Raw genomic sequence first — 25,248 nt, 5'->3', positions numbered from 1 at the left:
CACCACCAATCAGTCACTGTAAAATTGGGAAGAACCACCACCAAGCAGGGGATTAGTCTTTGGGTACACTACAGTGGAGTTATCACCTGAAAACAGAATAGCAGAGTTAAAATGTTTTCAACTACGAACCCCAGCCCAGAGGAGATGCATATATACACAATGGCAATCTTGGGTGATTGTCACTCGATGTCCCCAATAGGCCACCATACATTATTTCTTTGCGCTGGACAGGACAATGTTAAACCCAAATCAATATGAACACACCATTGTAGTTTGAACATTTCTATTATGCAATCATGAAAATTAATACAGTGAGTACATCAATATCGATTTCGCAAATTTATGCATTTAATCGCGACATTGCCAGCTACCAGTATGTAATTAATAATGGAAATATTCATGGAGTCTAAGTTCCTTTCACCAAATTTGATTTTTGATCTATTTATATTTCCAGAAACAATATTCAGGTAACATTCACATGCATGATCATATTGCAGAGCTCTTGTTCCAGTCATGCATTATTTCGATGGTAAACTGTTATCTGTGTCCCTCATAGACCACCGTAGATGCATTTTTTAGTCAAATATGAAGTAGATAATGAAGCATGTGCATACTAGTTGATAATAATCATATTATACTCACTACATTGTGTTTTTCACCACGCACATATGACTTTGCTGACCTTGTAGGCAGAATTTGTTATTCGTGGCAGCCATTTTGTAAAATGGCCACCATTTTGACCCTAGGGGTAATCTGGAATGTCCCTATATCCAAAATGTTTCCTAAGGGTATGCCCATAACTGTGTACCAAATTTCATGCTTGTGTCATCAAAGGCACAAAACTACCAGAATATTTCACATATCTGCCGGACTAAGGGTGCCGGCGATAGCTCACCTACGCTTCGTGAAGGACAACGTGAGATATTTATCGTCCACCAAATAATTCAAAGTACACTCCAATGCAGAGACCAAAATGCACTGCAAATCTAAGTGGGTTGCCATTCCCTTCCAATCGCACACTTTTCCGAATCGATATCTTCTGTTGATTGTTTGTCACACAGTTTATTTATTGCTTCAACTTCAACGATTCATTTGTTTTAACTTTTCAATTTCTGTTGACATGATTAGCTGCAACTGAGTGTGCTAAATCCAAGATGAAAATGCCCACGGAGTGATTTAATAAAAAAAATGTTCAAGTGAAATTTTGAAATTGACTGCGTATAAGCACAATTTAAGCAAGAGCAGGCACAATCAACGAAACAATATTTGATCCTGCAAATTCCCAAACCAAAGATGCACTTACACACATGGACTTTTAAGTTGGAGGGCCTGGAAGAACAACGCAGCGTGCTCAAAATGAGCATGCACTGTGGAAAAGAACGGGAAACCACCACATTTCAACCACAACATGTATACAGTACTTGATGTATTATTTGGTGGAGCTGAAATGGTTGTTAATTGGTTGAAGGAAATGAATATGGAGCAGCATGTGTAAAACTCTGATAGCTTGCAGGACAATTGCGGGCAGAGTGATGGTCTCCCCAAGTTTCACACGAGTCACACCTACAATATCCTGCAGAAACCAAGTCTCTCACTTGTTACGAAAGCCGTTCTGATAAATTTAATTAACGTCTTTTAATTCTGGCAAATCTCGGTCTCATCCTGTCGCTTCCATGGTTTGCCATCCGACGTGCTGTCTAAGTTGCATTTTGAGATTGATCATAAATGTTTTATTGCACTGACTCTCTTCTCAGTTGGTAATCATGAAGCCATCTCTGCATGAAAAAACAGGCTGGGGAGGAATCGAGTGAATTTTTTTTAAATTTTGACTCAAAAAGACAAATCCATGGTGATCGCACAAATGAGTGTCTGGATTTTGAGACATCGTGTATCATAAACAACCTCCTCTATTAGCTTTAGACGCTAGGAAGAGAAGTAGCCATTTTTCAGATTTGAAACAGTTGATTGAGTAGCAAGGCACATTTATTGTTGAACAACCTCTGAACTGGACATTTGACTCGTGCTTGCACGATATCTGAATTGGCAGGATTCAGCTGCAGTGCAAGCACAATGTGTGCTTGAGAGTGAATGTCTCTGTGAATCGGTGCATACTGTGCACGGTTGAGGCTAAACCACTGCTTGTTGACTTTCACTTTTTCTCGTGTCCCTTCTTCAGCAATCGGAGACGCAAAGATCTGTGAAATGGCAGGCAAGTGTGCCTTTTCCTGCTTGCTTATCTCTTCCTTCTCAGTTTTAAAAGATGCACATGTGGATGTTTTTTTTGTTTGTTTGTTTGTTTTCAATATTTTAAATTCTATCACTTTATAGCATACTTGTTTATGACGCTTGCAGCATTTATGTTTCATCATCTATTCTACACTGTTGCTGATAAATTTGCCAATATGCAATGAAACCAATGCAGCAGTTAAAAGGTTGTGTAGCTTCAGGGTTGTGCTTATTCCACGTGTAATGTTTTGCTATGCACCACTCGGGTTGGGTCGCGTGGGAAATGGAGATCAAGGTGTGCAATATTTTGGGAAAAATTTGACTTGTGTGATATCTATCTATCTATATATATATATATATATATATATATATATATATATATATATATATATATATATATATATATATATATATATGTATATGTGTTTGGACATATAGTGTGTATGTATGCAGATAATTGTTAATAATATGTAGAAATTGTAGTTATTCATAATTTGTTGGTATTTTGTTAAGATATTGTGGCTGTATTGTGTTACAAGAAGACATTTATGATTTTGTTAATGTGCACAATCATTTGCTGTGCTTGGTTATGGAAACTTAATTTTGGTGAATTATAATTTAGGCTTTCATTTCGTAAAATAATTGTGGATACGGCAGCATGTGACTGGAAACTGGATGCATGAGTCACGTCGGCACAACTCTTGATTAGCAAATGATAAGCATGATGTCATATGTCATTACCTGATTGGTCCTTCATGAGGTGAGGTAACCTGGTAGGGCTGTCCTTGGTCCATTGGAGGCACTGAAGTTGGAAAACAAGGATTTTGAGAGAGGCATGTTAGATTTTTGCCTGACTGGGGTTTGGCCGTAGTCCCAAGATTTGTGTGCTTGCTGGTAAAAAAAAAAAAGGATAGGTGTTCTTGCTGCAGGGTCAGTTAAATTGGCTGGCTTATTACCTCTGCCCACTGAAGGTGGACGTGGGGTTATGTTTTCACCTCTGTCTGTCTGTCTGTCTGTCTGTCTGTCTGTCTTTGTTTGTCTGAATGTTTTTGTGCAGGATATCTCAAACTTGTCGATGGTTTTGGATGAAATTTCGTGGGCAGGTTGGGTGTTTGACAAAGATGAATTGATTACATTTTGGTGAAGGTCCGAATCCAGATTAGGGTGGAGGTATGCACTCCACCAAGTGCCCTTATAGTTGTACCTGTGGCTGTGGTGTTCGATGAGCCGATGGAGTTTGAGGCTGAGGTGGAAAGAGTGGCCTGGGTAGTGTCACGTATCTGTCTGTTTGTGACCTCGTTGTGTGAAATGTCGGAGCCCTGTTGGGGCAAACCATCCATGGAGACTTCTCTATGTAGTATGGTTGCTCACACAGGCTGCAGCAATGAGGTATGGGTTGGGGCTTTTTTTTTTTCTCGAAAAATGCAGCTGCCGAGACGTGAAACTGCCACGGTGTCATTTTTGGCCTTGAGCCCAACCTATTCTCCTGCCTCCTGAATGTGCAAGCATCATTTGAATCTTTACTTTCTTTCATACTTTTGGACCTCCTGGTGATCATTCATTTATCCATTCTTAATTACTTGATTCTTCTTTAGTTGTTTCACCAGTATTCAGATACTGCCAAAGTACTTCTCACAGTGGGCCAAAATGTATTGAGATAGCCTGCCATTGAGTTAAGTACTGTGTGCAAGCATAAGATTAGGTTAGAGTTAATTATAGTAATTGATATCATATTTTCAGTTTATTTTGAAAGTTTTGACATGGTGTGAGTCAAATTTCGCAATTTTGATTGTTGAGAAATCTGGGCTGCGAAGTGGCCCTTTGACATGGTGTTTACGTATGCATTGCATCATTGACCACCTCCCCAAACATCGAATGTGTTTTTTGTCTCCAATTTTCTCCCAAACATTATGTTTTTGTATGAAGACTGTCTCCAAAAGCAGTTCCTTTTTTAGTAAGCCGAGTAGTGCAGAACTGCAACTTAAGTCAACATTGTAATTTGCTGAATATTGTGTGCATACACTGCATGCCGTTTCATCTCTTCCCATCCTTCTATAAAGAAGTTGTTTTTGGAAACCACTTAAAATTATCTTTAAATTGCAAGGAATTGTTTTTGTGTGAGTACTTATTGTATAAACAAACCGAGGTTTGATGTGCAGGAACACCTGTGACATGCCAAGAGATAGTTTGAGTGAATGAGGTCAGAACATCCGATAGGGCAGCCAAACCATGTCATGTTCGTTCCTCCAGGGTGAGCTTGAAAGACAGCTGTTGCAGGCAAACCCCATCCTCGAGTCGTTTGGAAATGCCAAGACAGTCAAGAATGACAACTCTTCAAGATTTGTGAGTGATTATTGCCAAGCACACATGGTTATTGTAATATTAGCTTTTTGCAGAACGTATACAGTGTTTCTCCTGTGGTACCATCTCTTGTAAGTAAGTGGTGCTGAGTTTTAAGTTCAAGATGAATAGGAATGTTTAAAACGAGGGGGTGGGGTGGGAGGGGGAGTGAGGAGGGGGAGCGAGGAAGGAGGGAGGAGGGGTTGGGGAACAAAAGAGGGGAGGGGGAAGAGAAGGCAGTGTTAGGGGAGGGGAGAAGAAGGAAGTGTGATGGGAAAGGAAAGCAGCATGAGGGGAGGGGAAGGGAAGGCAGTGTGAGGGGAGGGTAAATCCGGACACGTGGAGATAACCATCGTCTGGACATAACCAGCATCTGGACAGAACACCGTCGGGAGAAAGAGAGAGAGGGTGGGGAGGGAGAGAGAGAGGTGGGGAGGGAGGGAGAGAGAATATGTTATGCTTTTTGAGCAGCACACACACACTGTATATATATATCTTCTTCTTCTTCTTCTTTCGGCTGCTCCCGTTTGGGGTCGCCACAGCGGATCATCCGTATGATCCGCATAGTGATTTGGCACATGTTTTACGCCGGATTCCCTTCCTGACGCAACCTATTTTAATGGGGGTATACACCGGCCCAGTACACTGGTACTCATTTTGCCGACCTCGGAAGGATGACAGGCTGAGTCAACCCCCTGGTGTATCAATTCAGTGGCCCAACGGGGCTTGAACTCAGGACCTTTTGGATCCCAAGCCGCTGCCCTAACCACTGCGCCAATACCAGGATACACTGTATGTATGTATGTATATATATATATTTGTGCCTGACCGATATAGGCAATTTTGCGGGAATCGGCTGATTGAAGTCAGTGTGATTACCGACGACAGTACTTGCTGTATACAACCCAAAAACGTTGAGTGGCTTTAACCCTTGTTTTGGGGGAATTTCAACAAAACAAATATATATAAAAAACATCGTTTGCATTCTCGACGTTTCAAGGAGATGTGCATAAACATTATTCTTTATAAGCAGCAGACAATTGTCATGTGACAGGTACAAAAAACTTGGCTCTGTAAGTTATAAAACACATTATAATTCGGCAAACAGCTTGGATGCCGGGTATTATCAGATGTATTTTGCTTTGTAACTCACAAAGAGAAACCACATAACCTTTCTTCAGCACACTCTATTCATATATAATAACCAATTGCTTTAGAAATAGCTGCAAGGACAAAGGAGGATGCTGCTGAGGTTAAAAGTTGTAACCTCCACCACAGGGCCACGTACCATGAGCCTTGGTGAAAGTTTGGTGTGCGAATCCCACACACACACACACACACACACACACACACACACACACACACACACACACACACACACACACACACACACACACACACACACACACACACACACACACACACACACACACACACACAATCCCTTTACAAATTCAAAGCTATCCATTTATACCACGTCCGTGTGTGCTGTCTACGTACCTCTTCGTGTTTTGAGCAAACTGACCTCTGGATCGGGACACAAACTATGTGCGTAATACCGCTATCTACTGGAGGGCGCTCGCCAAGTGGTTTAAGCACTCGAGCAAGCACTCCAATGAAACAGCTGATTGGCAAGCGATAGCAAGCTGATTGGTAATGGGACATCCCCACAAAAACCAAATAAACCACCGATTTCTTAACATTTTCAGATTTCAGTCCAGATTTCAACAGTTATTTAGTCCACATGATCCGATCCTCAAAACAGCAATTCTATTTCAATTATATGCAGTACTTTAATTAGTCCGTTTGAGTAGATTGTGGAAAATTGCATCATATAATGTATGAAATTGCTCCATGCTCCTAATTTGAAAACTATAGCACTTAAAAAAGCAATTTTTGTCTAGAGCGATTCGTAGGTACAGTACATGTAGATGAGGCATTCTTTGATGTCACTGAGGAAAGTGGAAAAAAAAGAAACATTTTGAGCACTTTATTGTTAATAAACTGTTGTGGCCCTTTCCAAGTCAAGGCATTGCTAGGCAGGCCCAAAATATTTTCGAATTACGACCCCAGCGAGAGGAGCGAGGTGATTAAGGATGAGCTTTGATAAAGGATAATTCACTGAGGCCGTTGAGATGAAGAAACAGATAAGATGAAGAAACAAACTTGAAAAAGTCACTGGAATACAATGGTTCGGTTTTACGAGGAATACAACAGCATGGAGCATGTTGAAGAATGCTCAGTCCGACATTGCACTGAAATGTAGCGTAGTTGATTATAATCGAGTCCATTTTGAGAAACCTAATCCATTGCAAATGAATGGTAACACAATTTATTAATTGGGCCTCGAATGAGAAAGTGACTCTCTGCCTCCAATCTGTTTTTCTTCTTAACTTCATTATATATATATATATATATATATATATATATATATATATATATATATATATATATATATATATATATATATATATATATATATATATATATATATATATATATGTATATATGTATATATATATATATATATATATATATATATATATATATATATATATATATATATATATACATATATATATATATATATATATTTAAGGATTCAGCGACGAAGGGATTTTCAACCCACTCCGGCTGTCTCCGGGATCTATAACGCCGGCTGGCTCGGCACAGGCCTCGGGTCACGCGCTTCAATCGCGATACCAACGTAATCCTTGTACCTTGCCAGTTGGGGAAATAGAACCCCTGGTTACAGACTGGTTTTGTCAGATGCCGAGCGTTTTCTGCCAGTCTGTAACCATTTTTGTTTTATTTGCAAATCAAACGGATCGTTCCGCGACGCGACACAAATTAATCCATAGCGGCAACTTCATACGAATTAACCAAATCTATTGGGGAACATCGGGGATCACAACACAAGCAAAATTCACGACAATGTTTTTATTAACAATCCTCAACCCGTTCTTAACTAGGGAACCACAGACTACAGGTTTCGAGGGGGTCGCTACTGAAATATGCCTTAAACAACGTGCAGACAAAGACAGATAGACAGACAGCATGCATGCAAGACAAGACAAAGTACTTGGTGAGGTTTCATGGACGAGAGGACAGTGTCAAAAGCACGAATGTTGCTCGCAACAGGCGGATGTCCACGGATTCGAACTCCCAGCTCGAACGCGCTGCATGGCAAGATGGCGGCGCCGTACTCTTCCTTCTCAAGTCACCGTGTGCACACGCCCTCTTCAGCGCGTTCCGGCCCCGCGCAATGTCAACGATGGGCCTCAGCCGATCTCTCTCACGGTCCAGCATACAAATTCAGGCCTGGCCTGTTCTCCAGACAAGGCCCAAATCGAGGTGCCGAGCTCCGGCAAGCGGATCGGCAAACGTGACGAGCCGTTGATGTGAGCAGGGACCGTCAGAGGCTCCAGCGTCTCCTCTCCTGCCTTCCCGCCTCGAAGCCCGACTTCCGCTTCGTCCTCTCAGTTCCTCTCTCTGTCAAATCACCTTTTCCTTCCTTAGAGTCGATCGCCGATTCGACGTGCGGGCAGCCTCTCTTACGTTCGCTGGCTTCGAAACACGAGCACCCTCTCGAGAGCGACTGTTCTCCAAACACTATTCTTTTTTCACGAAGCCTTCGTTCACTCGCTTCATTCGCTCCTTTGACACACGAGCAGCCTCTCAACCGCCTTCAGTTTTCCAAACTCCAAAACTGGACCTGAACCTGAGGTCTTCGTTTTCCCTCTCTGTCGACCCACGAGCACAACTCTCTCGGTGAAGCTGACAAACTCCCCCCTTTAACTCCACCTCCTCCCCTTGGCCACACCCTCCCAGCCGACTGGGCGGGGCCTATCGTCCGTAGAGGGGAGGAAGAAGAGGGGGCCCTTGTTCCACCACCACCGCTCGGACAACAAGACAGCCTCTTACACCTCCCGACACAAGTTACGTCCATTTTACCACACAACCTAGCTATACATGCATTTCATGGGGGATCTGAGCTAATCCTATATTTATTAGTCCAATAAGGGCCATTTCCGTAACAATATATATATATATATATATATATATATATATATATATATATATATATATATATATATATATATATATATATATATATATATATATACATATATCTAAATAATTGACCCAAGCATGCGAAGCAAAAAGTGGGGTTAAGCAATTGGTTCACTTCTGTTTGTCTGTCCATCCCTCCACAAACATCAGTTTATAATCGAGGAGCTACTTGGATTCAATTGAATGTTATATTTTGAACCCGAATCGGGAAACAAACCTGTAGTTTAACAGGACTTAGGCTCTGAATTTGTCCCGATCGCACATGCACAGAAAGGAGTGAGATAATATTTTTATTCTGTTTGCCTGTCTGGCAGTCAAACAAAACTGCATTTCATTACAGACAGGAAACACTGATTTTTAGGACGTCGTAAAGGACACAAACACCAGGCACGATTATATAACGTAACTTGGTAGATATGGTGGTGTAACAGCAGTTCACTTCTGCAAATTTTTATTTTTTTATTTTTACACGACCTTTACAATCTTTATTTTATTTCAATTTATTTATTAACTTGAACATTGTCGAACACAAATCACCTTATTGCTTTCAAAAACCTCCAGTTTTGCAGTACTGTACTGTACTGTACTGTACTTGAACATGTTGCATAAGGTGATTATAAGACTGCTTTAACAGTGCTAAACTTCTGGAATTTTTTGATACGACCTTTAAAATCATTGTTTTATTTCAGTTGCATTTAATTATATACTTAACACTGCATGGGGTAAGGTGTTCTATGAACTCTCAAGTATTATTTTTTTAAACTTGGTTTGGGGATCACTAAAATCTGAACATGGGTCACTTTGAACTAAAAAAGAATGACACGTAGGCTTGGCATTTTTGATCATAGAGAGGAAAATATGAAGAAAATATTCCAAAGTTATGGAATATAATCACTGGAATTACAGACAGGAGACAACAAAGGAAATTCCATATTTGGGGAATGTCATTTGTCACTGCCTGGCTTTGGCTTAATGGTTCGGCTGGCGGGCTCAGGATCCTGGGTCCTGACTTCAAATCCCACTTTTCCATTGAATTAATACCATGTGGGGTTGACTCAGCCCGTCATCCTTCTGAGGTCGGCAAAATGAGTGTCAGCTTGCTGGAATGATTGAGCCATTTGAGTATCCTGCGTCGGAGTGGTGACCCAACCAGGATTGTGCCCAATAGCCTAGGAGACTGCTTTGGCAACACTGACGCTCTGTTCAGAGTATGGTCGCAATGGATGTATTGTCACTATCCTTGATTACCTGTAGTGAAGAGCAGTTGTGTTTGGAGTGAAATGTCACAGGTGAGAGAAGACAGCACATGCGTTTCGGAGGAAACATTCAATGTCATTGCTGTTTCTATGAATGTTGATCATGATTCTGGGCTTTTTCCTGTTCAAGCAATGACAAATCGTGCAATCCTTCAGTCACATTAATTTTCTCGACATTTCTAGATTTGATTTTTATTTTTATCATGCATCATTTTTCATTGTATTTATACCTGTATCATGGATTTAAAAAAAAAATCTATTTTTCATATCCAGACTCCCCTTAGTTTCTCTTTTCTTTTTAGCCTTAAATTGTTTTGCTGCTCTCACAGTTTTGTAATTGATTTTTGAAACCTTGGCTTATGTTGAAAAAATAAAAAAAGGGTTACTTTAAATAAAACAAGTCATTTTCTAAAATAGACCCATGTTTAACTCAATGGGTGTTTTTCCTTGTAACTTTGCCCTCAAACTTGGTGCATATTACTGTTTGCAATTAGTTTAATCTCTCGCTTCAGGTGTTAGGATATCCTTTCTGCTTTCCTCGTGTCTGAAGTAACAGGGGAGGGTGAGGAATGTGTAAAATATTCAAAGGTTATGAGCCTCACTGAATGAACGCTATCTGCCCCAAGAAAGGTTATTCCAAATCTCAGCTCTTAAGTTCCACTGTGCTGCTCTGTTGATAATTTATGCTTCTCCTTTCAGCATTGCAGATGTTAGGAATTTTTGTGCAAAGCTTGCTGTGTGGACAACTTCCACTTCCTCCCCTCCTCTCCTCCTTGCTAGGGCAAGTTCATCAGGATCAACTTCGATGTTGCTGGTTTTATCGTCGGTGCAAACATTGAGACTTGTATCCTTCCTCCATGCTGACTCGATCACTTCACAATTATTGCAGACAGGAGCTACATAAGCTTATGGATTATAAAGTTAAAAAAACAAAGATGATTTGCTCCTCACTATTTTTCATTTTGACTGATGTGGTTTTGGCCCAAACCATTTATTGGATATTCAAAATGAGGTGAATTCTTGTTATCCTCCTTTTCCCTTTCTCCCATTGCCTTTCCTTTCCTTTTTCTCAATTTTTTTTTGTTATATTCTGAATCTCAACTCCTCCCCACTCACCCCTTTCCTTTGTATACATTCAATGGACCGTTTTATGCACCTCGACATCATTGCATCATTCATGTTATCAGCCATGCATTATTGTCGGGTGAAAAAAATGGCTCAATAATATTCACCCACACTGTCTTCCGTTACGGGTTTGTACATTTTGTAAAGCAGAAAATTTAAGTTAGCTGCTGCACCCATTTTAAAACCATAATAGCGAACAAAACACAAACAAACAAAAAAATTCATATCGAGTATTGAAAGGATGAACCTTGGATTTTCCTGCTTGAATATTGAGGTGCATGAAGCACTGCAAATGGTAACTCAGTAATTATTTTGTGTTTTTAATCAGGAAGTAGATGTGGCCCATGCTTCAGCAGCTGTGTTTCTTTGATGTTTGAACAGTGTCGAAAGTTGAAATAACAAAATGCCCAATAATAGTTTGTTTGTTTTGAAAGTGAATTATGCTAAAAACAGGGAACTCGCTCGCATATCGAAGAATATTTTGTCGTTCAGATATAATCAATAAATGCCAAAATAGTTGGAAGTAGTAGAACAGAAAATATGAGAGCATGACCGGCTGTGCTTTGTTGAAATGACAAAGGCTCAAAATCAGTTTCGCGAAAGAGTGGTCGTCATCAGGGTGTAGATGAGGATACATTAGGGACCAGTGGAGATCCTGTGTGCTCACGACGGGAATGGCATAGCTTCGCTGGCCTGCATTAAATCATGAGAATAGTGGTCAGAATTAAGATGGTTGATTACAGGCTGAAGCCACTGTATCCTAAACCCCCCCTCCCCCTCCTCTACCACACCCTACCTGGGAAGGACATTTCAGATCTGAGTGCAAATGTTCTGTATTCACCCCTGATGAAGCTCTGTGGCTGAAATGTTGGATTCTAAGGTTTTCATTTCTTACAGTGTCGGGTTGGTCGATGCTATGGCATTTTCTGCCCTCTGGTTCTCACAATTTTCTGTGATTATCGCTGGTTATGTAAGGCAATTTCTTTTTTATTCCACTTGTTTTTATTTTTCCCCTTCATTTCTTGGGAGCCTGTCAACGTGACGTTCACTCGCAAATGAAAATGCTGCCATTTCATTACAAACATGACACTCACTCCAGAAATGACATTCTACATGTCATGCGAGTCTGACTTTCAACAGGGCTGTTCCGGCAGATATGCAGTGTTTTCGGCATTTTTGTGCATGTCTGGTGTGACTATATAAACACCGCATCAGAACGTTCGAATACAAGGCATTGCTTTTAGTTTTCACCTTTGAAAATTCCAATTCCTTGATAGCATGCATGATTTTGTTATTTTTATTTTCTCATCATTCTAGTCGATTTTTATTTCTAATTGTTGGGACATTTTTTTTTTCTTCAACTGCACAACTTCACACATGTTGATGAGACGTTGCTCCATCAGGACTACATTCCTGCTTCAAAGCCATCCCTGGAATGTTGCGAAATTCTGCTGAGATTAGGAGTCTCGAAGCTTGATTATACCCCAGGCAGCGTTCCTTTCCACCTTGTGTCACACACGTTTATTGTTCTAAGCTGTAACTGCAGGAAGGACAAACCGAAGGAATTCCAGCTTGGATGCATTGCCATTGTCTAAAGTAAACATTGGCCAGACTTTCGTGGCTGTGTCTGAACAATAGTGCGGATTGGGTTTTATTGCTTCTTGTGGAAATTGAAATTGCTTGCATTTTAAAAGATTAAAGACAGGAAGTTGAGACTTGGCCTTGCATGAATCTGTTCCATGTGGTATAGGCATCTAAATCATCTTCAGAATGCAATATGAGACTAGAACGTTGAAGCACACAGGTATGAACATCTTTCTTAATTTTCTGCCCACCGTTGGAGTTGGCTCTTTATTTAGCTTTACGTGTTTTTTTTTTTATTCTACCTCTTCTCTTGTTCTCCTTAAAACTGGTTTCATGTAATCGTCCAGCTGAATTAAGGAAATTGCATTGGCCTGATCGTTGTCCATTTCATTGAAGTAGGCTTTCGTGCTGTGGCCATTATCTTTCCTTGACCTCTTTGCTCTTCAGACTTGCTCGAGAAGTCTCGAGCCATCCGGCAAGCAAAAGATGAGCGCACTTTTCATATATTTTACCAGCTTCTTTCAGGAGCCGGGGAGCAGCTGTGCTGTGAGTCGTTCCATCTGTCGCTTTAAGGCGGTTGTTGCCAAGGGGTTGAAGTGATGCATGGCCGTAAAACATTAAGCCTGTTCACGTCTAAGTTTAGTGGAAAAATTTCATCGTATTTTGGATATGTGATTCTGAAGTGCTAATCCTCATGCTGGAATCATAAAATGTGAAAAGTGAGCAATTGTCAATTTTGAGATGAAAGTTGTTCATTATCCTTTCAGTAATTTTTTGTTTGTTTGTCTCCATTTCTTAAACCACCTGATTGATTTTGTTTTTCGATTACAGCGGAACTACTGGTGGAGAGTTTCAACAATTACCGCTTCCTCTCAAATGGCTGCATCCCGATCCCAGGGCAGAAGGACAAAGACAATTTCCAGGAGACTATGGAATCTATGAGTATCATGGGGTTTTCGCAGGAGGAACAGATCTGTGAGTTAGTGGGTTTTGTTTGTTTTTTGTTTTTTTTCAATCCTTCCTCAGCTTCTCGTGTGTACGTTATCAGCATTCGTTCAACATTCTTTGCTTCTGTTTATGAAAGGTTTATTTAATTATTCATGTTTGCAAAGTGTCGACTGTCTAAATATCAGATGACGGTGTTACTTACCTCCACCACTGAAGGTGGAGAGAGGTTATGTTTTCACCCCTGTTTGTCTGTCTGTTTGTCTTTGAGCAGGATATCTCAAAAAGTTATGCACATGTTTGGACGAAACTTGGTGGACAGGTTTGGTGTGTGACAAGGACGAAGCGATTACATGTTGGTGTAGATCCGGATCTAGATCCGGATGTGAGAGTTTTTAAACAAATTTTAAGCGATTCTTCACCAATGAGGGGCTAAAAACGATAGCACAATATCTCAAAACGTTGTGGACAAATTATGACAAAACTAGGTGGATAAGTTGGTTCGGTGACAAGAACAAGCTGATTAAATTTTGGTTAAGGTCCAGATTCAGATCCGGCCTTTCAGTGGGATACAAAATGTAAACTGTTCAGCCTGGCGGAGAATGCACTCGACCGAATGCTGTTCTAGTTGATTTTGTTTTGGCATGTTTTCCAAACTGAGAACACTATGCTCTCCTCTCTTTGCTATCTTTCTTTTTTTTATGTGATGAGGAAAGAAAATAAATTTTTTGATGACTTGAGGCTTTTGGTGGAGCGTACGGAGTGCACACATTACGAGAACAGTGTATTTTGACATAAATTACAAGGATGATGGACGAATCAACATAGTGTATGGGATTAAGTTGTGCGATTGAAGCATTTTGAAACCCATGCGTTCTAGTGGGAATGCCAAACTGTCTCAATTTCTTCTTTTCTTGAACTCTCAACAAGCACACTTACCACTGATGATAAAAACAATTTTCTTGTTTTCCTGAAAGAAGTCTTTTGCAAAAATATTGAATCTGTGACAAAATGAAAAAGCATTATCGACAAATCGTTCAGTGGTAATCGGCAGGTCTACACCTTGTATAAAGATTTAATACTGACCAGCTAAAGTGTGACAAAGTCTGCTTCGCTATTCTGAAAATGCTGGATCCAATCCTCTCCTCTCCCGAGTTTCAAGGTTGCAGCATCTCACCATCTTACGTCATCACCCATTAACTTTTTGTACCCCTCCCCACCAACCTACCCCATTTATCTACAACTGACACTCCCCTTTATAGGCTCCTCTTATCTGCAGTCCGTGTTTGTTCACCGTTTCCACACTGCCCTGCTGTTTGTTATTCCCTCTCACACTTTGAAGAGCCCGATGTGTAATTTGCCATGACTCGCCAACTCTTCACAAAGGATACCGTGGGATCATTAATACCCACGAATGATCAGAGCTGGTGGATGAGCAGTCAGACGGGTCCTCTGGCTCAGTCATTCTTGGCCTTGCACACAATGATGCATCGCCCTGCATTTGAAACACCAAGATGACAGTTTATAGCTGTGTTGAGATTCAAACCCAGTCTGTACAGCTGAAAGATTGGTGTACATACCACGAAGTGTGTAAGCTATCATGCAGTCCAAGGAGAGAAGTGGCTTGCAGTGATTGAGGGAGTGGTGGTGATGTCTAGTTTCACAGGTCAAAGGGACAGGGTAGATAGAATGAAAAGTTGGGAGAATGGGATCAGGGATCAATGGTCAGAACACAAAATGAGGTGCATGGAGAAGGGAGTTTTTATTTTTTTTAATTCACTTTTTTTCTCTCATGGCTTTGAGCATTCCTCTGTCAACATTTGGTTGACAACATTTCTTGTATGTATTTCTCCGCCAAGGCAGACCAATCTTCACCCGTCAACCCTCGCCATGTACTTCTCCGCCAAGGCAGACCAAGACTAGACCAGTGTTCCATGGTGAAAGAAAGGTTCACATGCTGTTGAGAGCAATCTGTGTTGTGGTCAAGGATGGCTCCGTGAATGAAGGGACCTTGACCTTTTTAATAATTATATTTCTGATATCTTTAAAGGTCCCCTGACACGCAAAAGTACTGAAATTTCATTTATATATGTCCTATAGGAGTTTTTCATCGTGATTTTAGATCTGACAATGTTTTTTTTCACAAAACTCATTCTGTAAAATGTAAAATTAAAAAAACAAACCTCTTCGGGAACGCCCCTAAAAATTCTCCTGAAAGGGGCGTAACCCACATGACGTCATGTACAGGATTACAAAGGCTGCACATAAATTACTCGGGTTGGTGGTCTACGTGATTCTATTGGCTTGCTGTGTGTTTCCACATTTGATTGGTCGACTCATTCGCTTCGTTCATTTCTGCTTTAAAAAAAATCGAACATTTGGTTTTGAATAATGGATGGCATGGACTTTCATTTGTCTGGTAACGACAGTGAGTGTGAGAGAAATGAAGGATTTTGGTCTGAATCGCATGGAGAATTGTCGGATAACATCGTCGCGGGAGGTGAAGTTCAGAGAGCTTTAAATGAAGAACGGCCTTACCAGTTCGAGCCCGAAGTAGGACAAGCAGAGAAAAATGGCGATGAAATTCCGGGAGGACATCGAAGGAAGACTCGGAAATAACAACTGGTTAGACTAAATCCTATTCGTAATTCAATAATGTAAATTCGACTTGCATACTGCTCGATATCAGAAATAAAACAGTGAGGTGATGTAAACAGCGCAGCGCAGTGGACATGTTGCTTCACGGCGAATTAATCACAAACAAGGCCGGCGCATGTCATCGGCCGTATCTCTCCATGCATAAAACGAAGCAATCTCGCTGTCCGGATACGATGAAAACTTGTGTGCAGAACACACCTTGTGACACAATTGTCTAGAGTAGTCCGATAAATCTGACTTCCTGTTGCATTTTTATTTATTTTATTCTTTCTGTCGTCATGTAGTACCAATAGAAAACAATGAAGAAAAGAGAATAATAAAATAAAGCTACAGCACATCAGATTTATCGGACTAGTTGGACGGACGACGGATTTATCGGACTAGTTGGACGGACGACGGATTTATCGGACTAGTCGGATGGACGACGGATTTATCGGACTAGTCTAGACTCTCGAGTTGACAAGTAACTTGTATTAGCATGCACACAATGTATAAGTCAATGCGTAAGAGTCCGAGTCTATGAGGCCGTGTAATCGGACAAATGTACATTTGTCTTTCATAGTTGTGCAAACATTTTTTTCCCTTTTCTTTTATTACAGCATTTTGGCTAAATGTCAATGAATAGCAAGCCAATGGAAGCAGTACCTTTACTTTAGAATAAACCCATGTATGTCGAGTGCAGCCATACCTGGCTTGCATGTATGTGGAATCGTACCTATCCCAGCAGGCTGGTTTCAACGAACAATTCAATAAGCTGCAAAATGTGGATGCAGGTTTTTCACATTGTTTGATTTTAAAATTATCTCCTTGCACCTTGAAATGATGCAATATTAATCGTTAGTATTTTACTTGTATGTCCCCATAAATTTTTTTTAATGGAAAGGTTCAACAGTCATATTTTATAGTTTGTGTACATGGTATAGCCTTTTATTGTGCATACATGTATTGGATTTGTACATGACTACGACAAGGTAGTAAAGGGATAAACAATTGCCTTGTGATTGTTGTGTATACACGGCTCAGAAGCAGAATTTCTTGTCTCTGTGTGTGAGGAATGAGGGGTTGGGATGAATATAGGGATGAATAGAACCCGTGCTCAAAGTCACTGTCTTTGAAGTGGGCGCTGCAAATGACGCTTGTGTCGTTGGGGGCCTTTCCAGTTTCCCCTCGTCAACTTCACTTTAGATGTCCATATTCTCCGACGACTATCATCTTTCGGGAATACATGAAGGCTTACACCGTCTTTGCTTGTATTGCTGCATCCTGCTACGATGCATCTTGCAGGCATTTTCGAAAGTACGGCTAAAATTCTTAAAAACTTTCGCGAAACAATCACTGGAATTAAGACGATCACAGAGATTGCACTAACATGTGCAAAATGCATTTGTACGTACTTTATAAAGCGTGCGACATCTCGACTCTCGAGTCAATCCACTCTGTGCGAGTTACTGTAAGTGACGTCACGCTGCGATTCGCTGAAGTCAATTTTTTAAGGGGCGGGCCATAGCAAGTTGTGAATAGCTCCAGAAATGATCGAGATATTGCTCCAATTATCCCATTTTTGATTAAAAAAAAAACATGGGTGATTTCTTCACTAGGAAGGTCAAGTTAATATATAAATAACAAGAAAGTTTTGCATGTTAGGGGACCTTTAATGTGATGTCATCGTTTGTTGTTGTTGTTTATTCTAATACTGCTGTCCCACCCCAGCCATGTTACGTGTTGTTTCTTCGGTGCTGCAATTTGGGAATGTCATCTTCAAGAAAGAGCGGAACACTGACCAGGCTTCCATGCCAGACAACACTGGTATGAAATTCAACGTGGAATTTTATCTTGCAGACGAAGCACCCTCTTGATGCACAAAGTGGACATGTATTCATGTAATTCAGCACTGGAATTAAAAAAAAAAATTTTTTTTTTTTTGGTGTTTAATCTGCTGTTTTCTTTGCTTTTGGTGATTAAAATGTTTTTCGGCTTCCAGGTTTTGGTTCCGTGACACTCCGCAAGTTGATTTTCAAACCGCATTAGATGGAAAGGCAAAACTAAGATTTTAATTCTGGAAGCTTTTGCTGGCCACAGACTCGCCACGATGAAGGTTGTTTGTATTTTCAAATATTGTGGCAGGTTGGCATTTAAGGTAACGAATGGTTATCATTCTGCAGCTGCTCAGAAGGTGTGTCACCTCCTTGGGATGCTGGTGATGGACTTTACACGTGCCATCCTCACACCTCGTATCAAGGTTGGCCGTGACTATGTGCAGAAAGCCCAGACCAAAGAACAGGTGAACATTGTATTAAAGGCAAACTGGTCTGAATTGTCCGAGTTTTTATGTGTTAAAAGTAGCCAATTATATTTCGAGTTTATTGTGGAGTTCGTTTTGTTGTTTCTTGGAGGGTTTATTACTATCACAGCATTTACCCAGAACTGATATTTTTACCCACAGGAATTGCTTGCTTCACTTTATTTGGCCTTCCCTAAAGCTATATACATGTTGCACTTGTGAGGAGGACAAATTTTCTGACACTCATTTCCTACTGTACTTCCTTCTTTTTTTTTTTTCTTTCCCCCAACCCTCTCCCTTTGTGTATTGCTCTTACCTCACATTGGTCCACTCTCCCCTTACCCCCAACCCAATTTGGTCAGGTTTTCTTTCCTCGCATAAACTTTCATCATGTAATTCAGAGAAAAACATCCATTGTTTATGAAAATGCTGTTGTTGATTGGTGCAGGCTTTTTTGGTACTGAATGGTCATTCCAAAACAAAACTGTTCCAATGTGTATAACGAGAAAGAAACACCCAGTCCCAAGTTGCTTACATGCTTGTGTTTATAATTGTAGCGAATAATCATTGTGTGACATTTCAAATATACGATTTGTCCCGTGAACTAATTACCTCCACCACCTAAGGTGGCTGAGCAGTCTGTCTGTGTGTTTCTTTGCCTGTCTGTGAGCTGGACATCTCAAAAGGTTGTGGCCAGATTTGGACTAAACTCGGTGGACAGGTTGGGTGTGTGACGAAGACGAATTATTTACGCTTTGGTGAAGATGCAGATCCCGATACTATAATTTTTACTGTGATTCTTCACTATTGAGAGATAGGGCAAAAAAAAAACCCCGATTATATAGCACGATAAAAAGCAATGGACGGATTTGGACGTGTGTATGTGCGTGCGTGCGTACAAATTTATTCAATTTTAATGAAGATCTGGATATGAGAATTTAAATATATATTTTTTATGTGATTCTTCACCATTGAGAGATGGGGCAAAAACGATATAAAGCAAGATATTTCAAAAAGTTAATGGTTTATGACGAAACTTGGTGAATGAGTTAAGTTGGTGAGGAGAACAAGCCAATTCGATTTTGGTTGAGGTCCGGCCTGTCTGTGGGATACGAAAAGTAAACTGTTCAACCTGGTGGAGGTTTGTGCTGCATTGAGTGCCGTTCTAGTTCTGATTGTGATTGTCTTGTTAAAACAGCTGTATTTAACCTTGCCTGTTCCCAAAGAGATGGAAGAGGCTATTTTAATAATTGCCTGAGTCTGCATGTCGATCTTCTTCAATATAGATCATTCATTCTCAGATCTACACAACTGTAATCTGTATTCCACAGCTCGGTTCTGCATTTTAAAATCCTCTGTCTTGTCTCTTGTAATGCTTTTAAGATAAATGGTCAGGACTGCTTAGAGCTCATATATTGAAAGATTATCATTTTTATAACGTCCATTTTGTTTGGGAAATTCACCATTCTTGCATTTTCTCCAAGTGTAATCTATATATTACTGAAACTCTCATCTTGTATGTATGTATGTATGTATGTATATATGTATGTTCCCAAAATACAGCCAAAACAGTACAGGACAGCACAAAAATTTTAGGGCCACCTTACTCACCATTCTCCTGCAGTGTGCAGTATCAAGTTTCATTCAAATCGGTCAACGAAAAAAATTATTAAAAAATCAATTCCCGATTCAGTCAAGTACTCTTCGGGAGAATTTTATCAATGCAAACAATCTCAGTGGGATAGTTCACTGGAGCTATCTTTTTTTTTTGAAATGATTTTTTTTTATCAACTGCTGTCACAACGGGTTCATGGGTCGTCTCGTACGTAGTAAAATTTAAGAATTTTGTTGTTGACTTGAGGAGGATTTTATTTTTTTTGTTTGGGTAGGATTGGTGACATGGTGGTTAAAATGGATTTTGTAGGTGCTGTGGTGCAGAAGTAATGGGTCAAGTGGCTTCTTTCTTGCTGTCAGCAGGGAAAGCTTAGAGGTGGCTGCAGAAAATGACCATGAAACCCACCAATAGGGAGGGGGTCGGGGTGGGTGGCATGAACCCAAGAGGAATATATTTTCACCTAACTTAAAATGGCTCACAAAAATGTTATCGCTGAAAGATTGTAAGGAGAGGGTTTTTAATGGATGTTGTTAAAACTGTTAATTTTATTTTGTTCAAGGAATAGCAACTTTGTGGTGAGCTCTGTTGAGTCACATTACTTGGCCTAGCATGTTTTATTGCATTAGTTAGTTATTTTGCATTCATGTATTTCTTTTGTTTTTGCAATTTTTGCAGCAATGGGCAAAGTCTTGAAGTTCTGCAGCAATGCCAACCCTCCCGATTTCATCGGGAGGCTTCCGAAAATTCACCCAAACTCCCGCTCTTACGATCACTATCCTTATCCTCCCGAAATTTTGATATTTTTGCACTGTTCACTAATCAGAATGTACTAGTATGAGAATTGAATGAAAAGCATCGTCTGCTACGTATAGCATGTGGTAACTCCATAACGTTCGCTGCTACCAAATTGTACGTAAAAAATTGCAAATTCAAATGAGGAGCAGCGAAACATTTGGACTGGATCTCGCTTATGCGATCATGCACTGAGATTTAGTGCATGCGGTATGTGTGCAATACAGTGCATGCGGTATGTATGCACAGTGTATATGCATGCGATACGCTCACTGCATGCAGCTGGGCCCCGTACCAGCCCGGCGGTCGCGACCACCGTGCGGTGTTTAACAGCCGCTAGAGTTCTACGAGTCGCGCTGCAGCTGTGGAACATCGACTTCGAAGTTACCGATGCTTCAAGCCCTCGATGTTGATTACGAAATGGCAGAAAAGAAGCTTACGAAGACCAAGAAATGGTCTCAGAAGTGCAAGACCGAAGACAGTCTCCAATACCCGTGTATTCGAAAGTCTGAAAGAGGAATTCATCATGCGTATTGTACAGTATGCAGCGTTGATATTTCAGTTGAGCACGGAGGTCGTGATGATATTCGGAAGCACGTTGGAAGCAAACGGCACACAGACATTGCAAAGGAGAGATCTTCGAGCACGAGTACCGGTACACTTCTGAATTATTTCACCAAACAAGGGACAAGCGAGGAAGAGGATGTTACCCGAGCGGAACTTCTCTTTAGTGGATTTATTGTGGAACATAACTTGCCCATATCAGTCTCAGATCATGCTGGACCTCTATTTCAAAAGATGTTTCCAGATTCAAAAGTTGCTTCAAAGTATGGATGTGCAAGAACAAAAACTTGCAAGATGTGCAAGATGTGCAAGAACAAAAAAAAAAAAAAAAACAAGAACAAAAAGCAAGAAAAAAAAAAGAAAAAAAAAAAGAACAAAAAAAAAAAAGAACAAGAACAAAGAAGAAAAAAAGAACACTGGTCAACAATTTTTTACTTTCTGAATGTTGTCTAGATTTCTACAAGTGAATTAGGGTATTCTGGCACTGCTGAATCAGGAAATGGCATCCGTTTCTCTCCATCAGGTCAGGTTTTTGTGATAAGTTGATTTGAAAAAATCAGATCTTGTGACAAAATCAATTACATTTTTGTGGCATTATCAGCTGATTTTTGTCAACACATATCATCCTAAACATGTTTTTAAGAAAAAAAAATGTTTTGCCAACGACATTTATTGATTACATGATAGAAACATCGATTACTGTCATCTGAATGGTGGGCATTGATAAAGGTAAGTACAAGTAAATTGCATGTTGCGTTACCACTGTTCAAACTTCAGGGCTTGAACTTCCGTTTCTTCGAACTCCTGGAATGTTCAGCGGCAGGGAGGTCTCTCTTCAGATTCCAACAGTAGTCAGCCATCATGACTGCGTCCCAGCGACCCTGATACCTGGTCTCCATCTCCTTCATGTCCTGATGGAATCTCTCCCCCTGCTCGTCACTCATTGAACCCAGGTTCTCAGGAAACCGGTTCATATGTGAAAATAGGTAGTGCATCTTGATGCTCATGTTGCAGCCCAGGTTTCTGAAAGCAGTCAGCATGTTGTTGACAAGTTCTGCGTAGTTTCTGGCCTTATTGTTGCCAAGAAAGTTCTTCACTACCGAAACAAATGTCTTCCACGCTTCCAGTTCCACTTCATTCATTGAGTTTTTGAACTCTGGATCTCTGATGAGCTGATGGATCTGAGAACCATCAAAGATGCCAGCTTTCAACTTCTCCATGGTCAATCCTGGAAAAGCCTGGCACAAGTAAGTGAAGCAGTCACCATCTTTGTCCAGAGCCTTGGTGAACTGCTTGATTAAGCCGAGCTTGATGTGCAGCGGTGGGAAGAGTATTCTGTCTCTGTCCACCAGAGGGTCGTTGATGACATTCCTTTCTTTGCATGGCACCAATTCCTCCCGCACAGGCCAGTCCTTCTTCGTGTAATGCTGAGCACGGTCCCTACTATCCCACATGCACAGAAAACATGGGTACTTGGTGAAGCCAGACTGTTGTCCCAACAAAAAGTTCACCATCTTCAGGTCAACACAAATAAACCACTTATGCTGATCATAACCAATTTTCTCCAGCACGTACTTCACCGCTTCATACTTCTCCTTCAGTGTAGTCGAGTGAGCGATGGGTACAGAGGCAAACTGGTTGCCGTTGTGTAGCAGAACACATTTCAGTGATCGCTTGCTGCTGTCAATGAACAGTCTCCAATCTTTGGGTTCGTACTGTGGCACTCCAAGCTTGAGCAGAAGCGCATGTCATAAATTGGCGCATGTAGGTATTGTACATTCTTCAGAGTTCGTTATTTCAAGAAATACAACTTTTTTGTATCACATTATTACAAAATCTGCCCCATTAACTTTAGTTTTGATCCACGAACTTTATGCTTTGCCTCACCAATTTTTGGAAGATTTTGAGGTTTTATGACTTCAAACTGATCCCTTTTCGACATAATCACCTAGAACTATCGTACCTGAATACTTCTTGTCATTAAAATAATTATTTCCAATCAAAACAATTATTTGACATGACATTTTACCCCCACCAACTTCTTCTAAAATGCTCCACACATGCGTACATGTGAACAAAAATGTAAAAAACGACATGTGGCCATATCTCAAAAACTTGACCTGATTGAACAAAACTAATGTGAGTTTTGGATTCAGCACATCAGATTCGTCCTAAATCAGCTTAAAAAATGCAGACAACAAATTTGTTGTTGACCAGTGTAATTGGTGAGTTGTCAAATGTTACTGCTTCATCTATTGCCGATATTGCTAGACTAGCTCCATTTAGCCTAGCTACAGACGGTAGCAATGACATTGGTGAGGCCCAGCTATATCCTGTCCTGATTTCGTACTATGACAACAGTGCTGGGATTGTGAAGCAAGGTTTGCTAAGTTTGCCTGCGTGCAAACAAGATTCCACTGGAGAAAACATTTTCAAACTGCTTGATCATGAGTTCAGTGACAGGAAAATTCCGTGGGGAAATTGTGTTTCCTTTTGTGCTGATAATGCCTCTGTCATGGTGGGCAAGCACAAAGGAGTCGCTGCTTATATCCACAAACAAAATCCAGAGTGCTACATCATGGGATGCCCTTGCCATATGATGCACAATACGGCCAAGAAGACGGCTCAGGCCTTACCCATTGAATTAAATGACTTTCTCATCGATATTTACTACTACTTGGACAAAAGTAGTAAACGCGTCAAAGGAGTGAAAGCACTGCAAGAACTCTGTGATGCCCCGACACACAAGATTCTGAAGCATGTCGCAACAAGGTGGCTGTCCCTTGGTCAGTGCCTAGACAGGCTGATTGAACAGTGGGAGCCACTTCGCCTCTTCTTCAAAGAAGAAGTACGAAGAAAAATGCAACCAACTGTAGCCAAGACTCTAACAACGAGCAAGAAGGACGGCACTGTATCTACTGCCAGTACTGGCACTGCAGGATCAAGCACTAGTGGAGCAGCATTCACCACTACCACTGCAGTATCTGCTGCGAAGAAGACAGCAGGGACAGCACCAAAACCAATGCTGAGAGCAGGTAGCATCACCGGCCCTTCATCACGTTCATCTACAAAGCAGATCCCTTCAGAGTCGAGAAAGACTGTGATAGTCCCATCTACAGGCAAAGAAGGACCCAAGTTAAGTTCTGCTTTTGCCAAATCACTTGATAGAAGCTCAGCAAAACCTTCGAATCAGAGGTCTTCTTCCTTGGCTGCACCTACCTCAAGCTCTCTCCTCAAACGTAAAATTGGATCTGGTACTACGAGTCTGACCTCTTCTGCTGGCAGTAAACGCAAGTGTGATCGCCCTGCGGCTAAGTGTACTACGAGTTCTACAACTAAAAGCGCATCTTCCTCAAACACTGTGCAGGAATCTAGAGAAAAACGTGTCAACAGGATGTTCTTGTCTCCACAAACAAAACTCTATTGTTTCTTCCTTCGATATGCTAACAAGCTTTTTGAGAAGGGGAATCTTCTGCTCCAAAGAGACGAACCCTGTATTCATCTCCTGCACGGAGAATTGAATGGTCTTCTGAAAGATATCTTCGTACGGTTTTTGAAACCATCGGTGTCATCGGTTCCTCTGGTAAATGTACCCTTCTCTGACAGAAATCATCAGAAGAATGATGAGGACCTCATGATTGGGAACGATGCCAAACTGTATATAAGGGAACAAAGGAGTCTCAAGAAATCCACCTTCACTCTGAGTGAGTCAGACATCCAAGGTTTCTTCAGTGCAGTTCGCTCATATTATGTGAAAGCCTGCAATTACATCTTCAAAACCTGGCCGC

General features: G+C 40.8%; 1 protein-coding gene across 11 annotated transcripts in view; it reads left to right on the top strand.

Moving 5' to 3' along the window:
• LOC147034722 (myosin-10-like) overlaps positions 1-25,248 on the top strand; it is a 242,334-nt gene that overhangs the window by 121,489 nt on the left and 95,597 nt on the right. For 9 of the 11 annotated variants that reach the window (XM_085887750.1, XM_085887744.1, XM_085887719.1 and 6 more), the window contains exons 7-13: positions 2,177-2,209; positions 4,477-4,569; positions 10,677-10,740; positions 13,053-13,151; positions 13,437-13,580; positions 17,919-18,014; positions 18,371-18,489. In XM_085887750.1, coding sequence (XP_085743876.1) covers positions 2,177-2,209; positions 4,477-4,569; positions 10,677-10,740; positions 13,053-13,151; positions 13,437-13,580; positions 17,919-18,014; positions 18,371-18,489 — 648 coding nt within the window. The remainder of the gene's footprint in view (positions 1-2,176; positions 2,210-4,476; positions 4,570-10,676; positions 10,741-13,052; positions 13,152-13,436; positions 13,581-17,918; positions 18,015-18,370; positions 18,490-25,248) is intronic. The other 2 variants (XM_085887757.1, XM_085887728.1) reach the window with 1 other exon arrangement.

The sequence above is a fragment of the Eptatretus burgeri genome, chromosome 1, assembly GCF_056783735.1.
Source record: "Eptatretus burgeri isolate ZD-2024b chromosome 1, Ebu_testis_v1, whole genome shotgun sequence".
Lineage (NCBI taxonomy): Eukaryota > Metazoa > Chordata > Myxini > Myxiniformes > Myxinidae > Eptatretus > Eptatretus burgeri.
The sequence above is the reverse complement of the archived record's forward strand: the minus strand, read 5'-3'. Positions and strand labels throughout refer to the sequence as shown.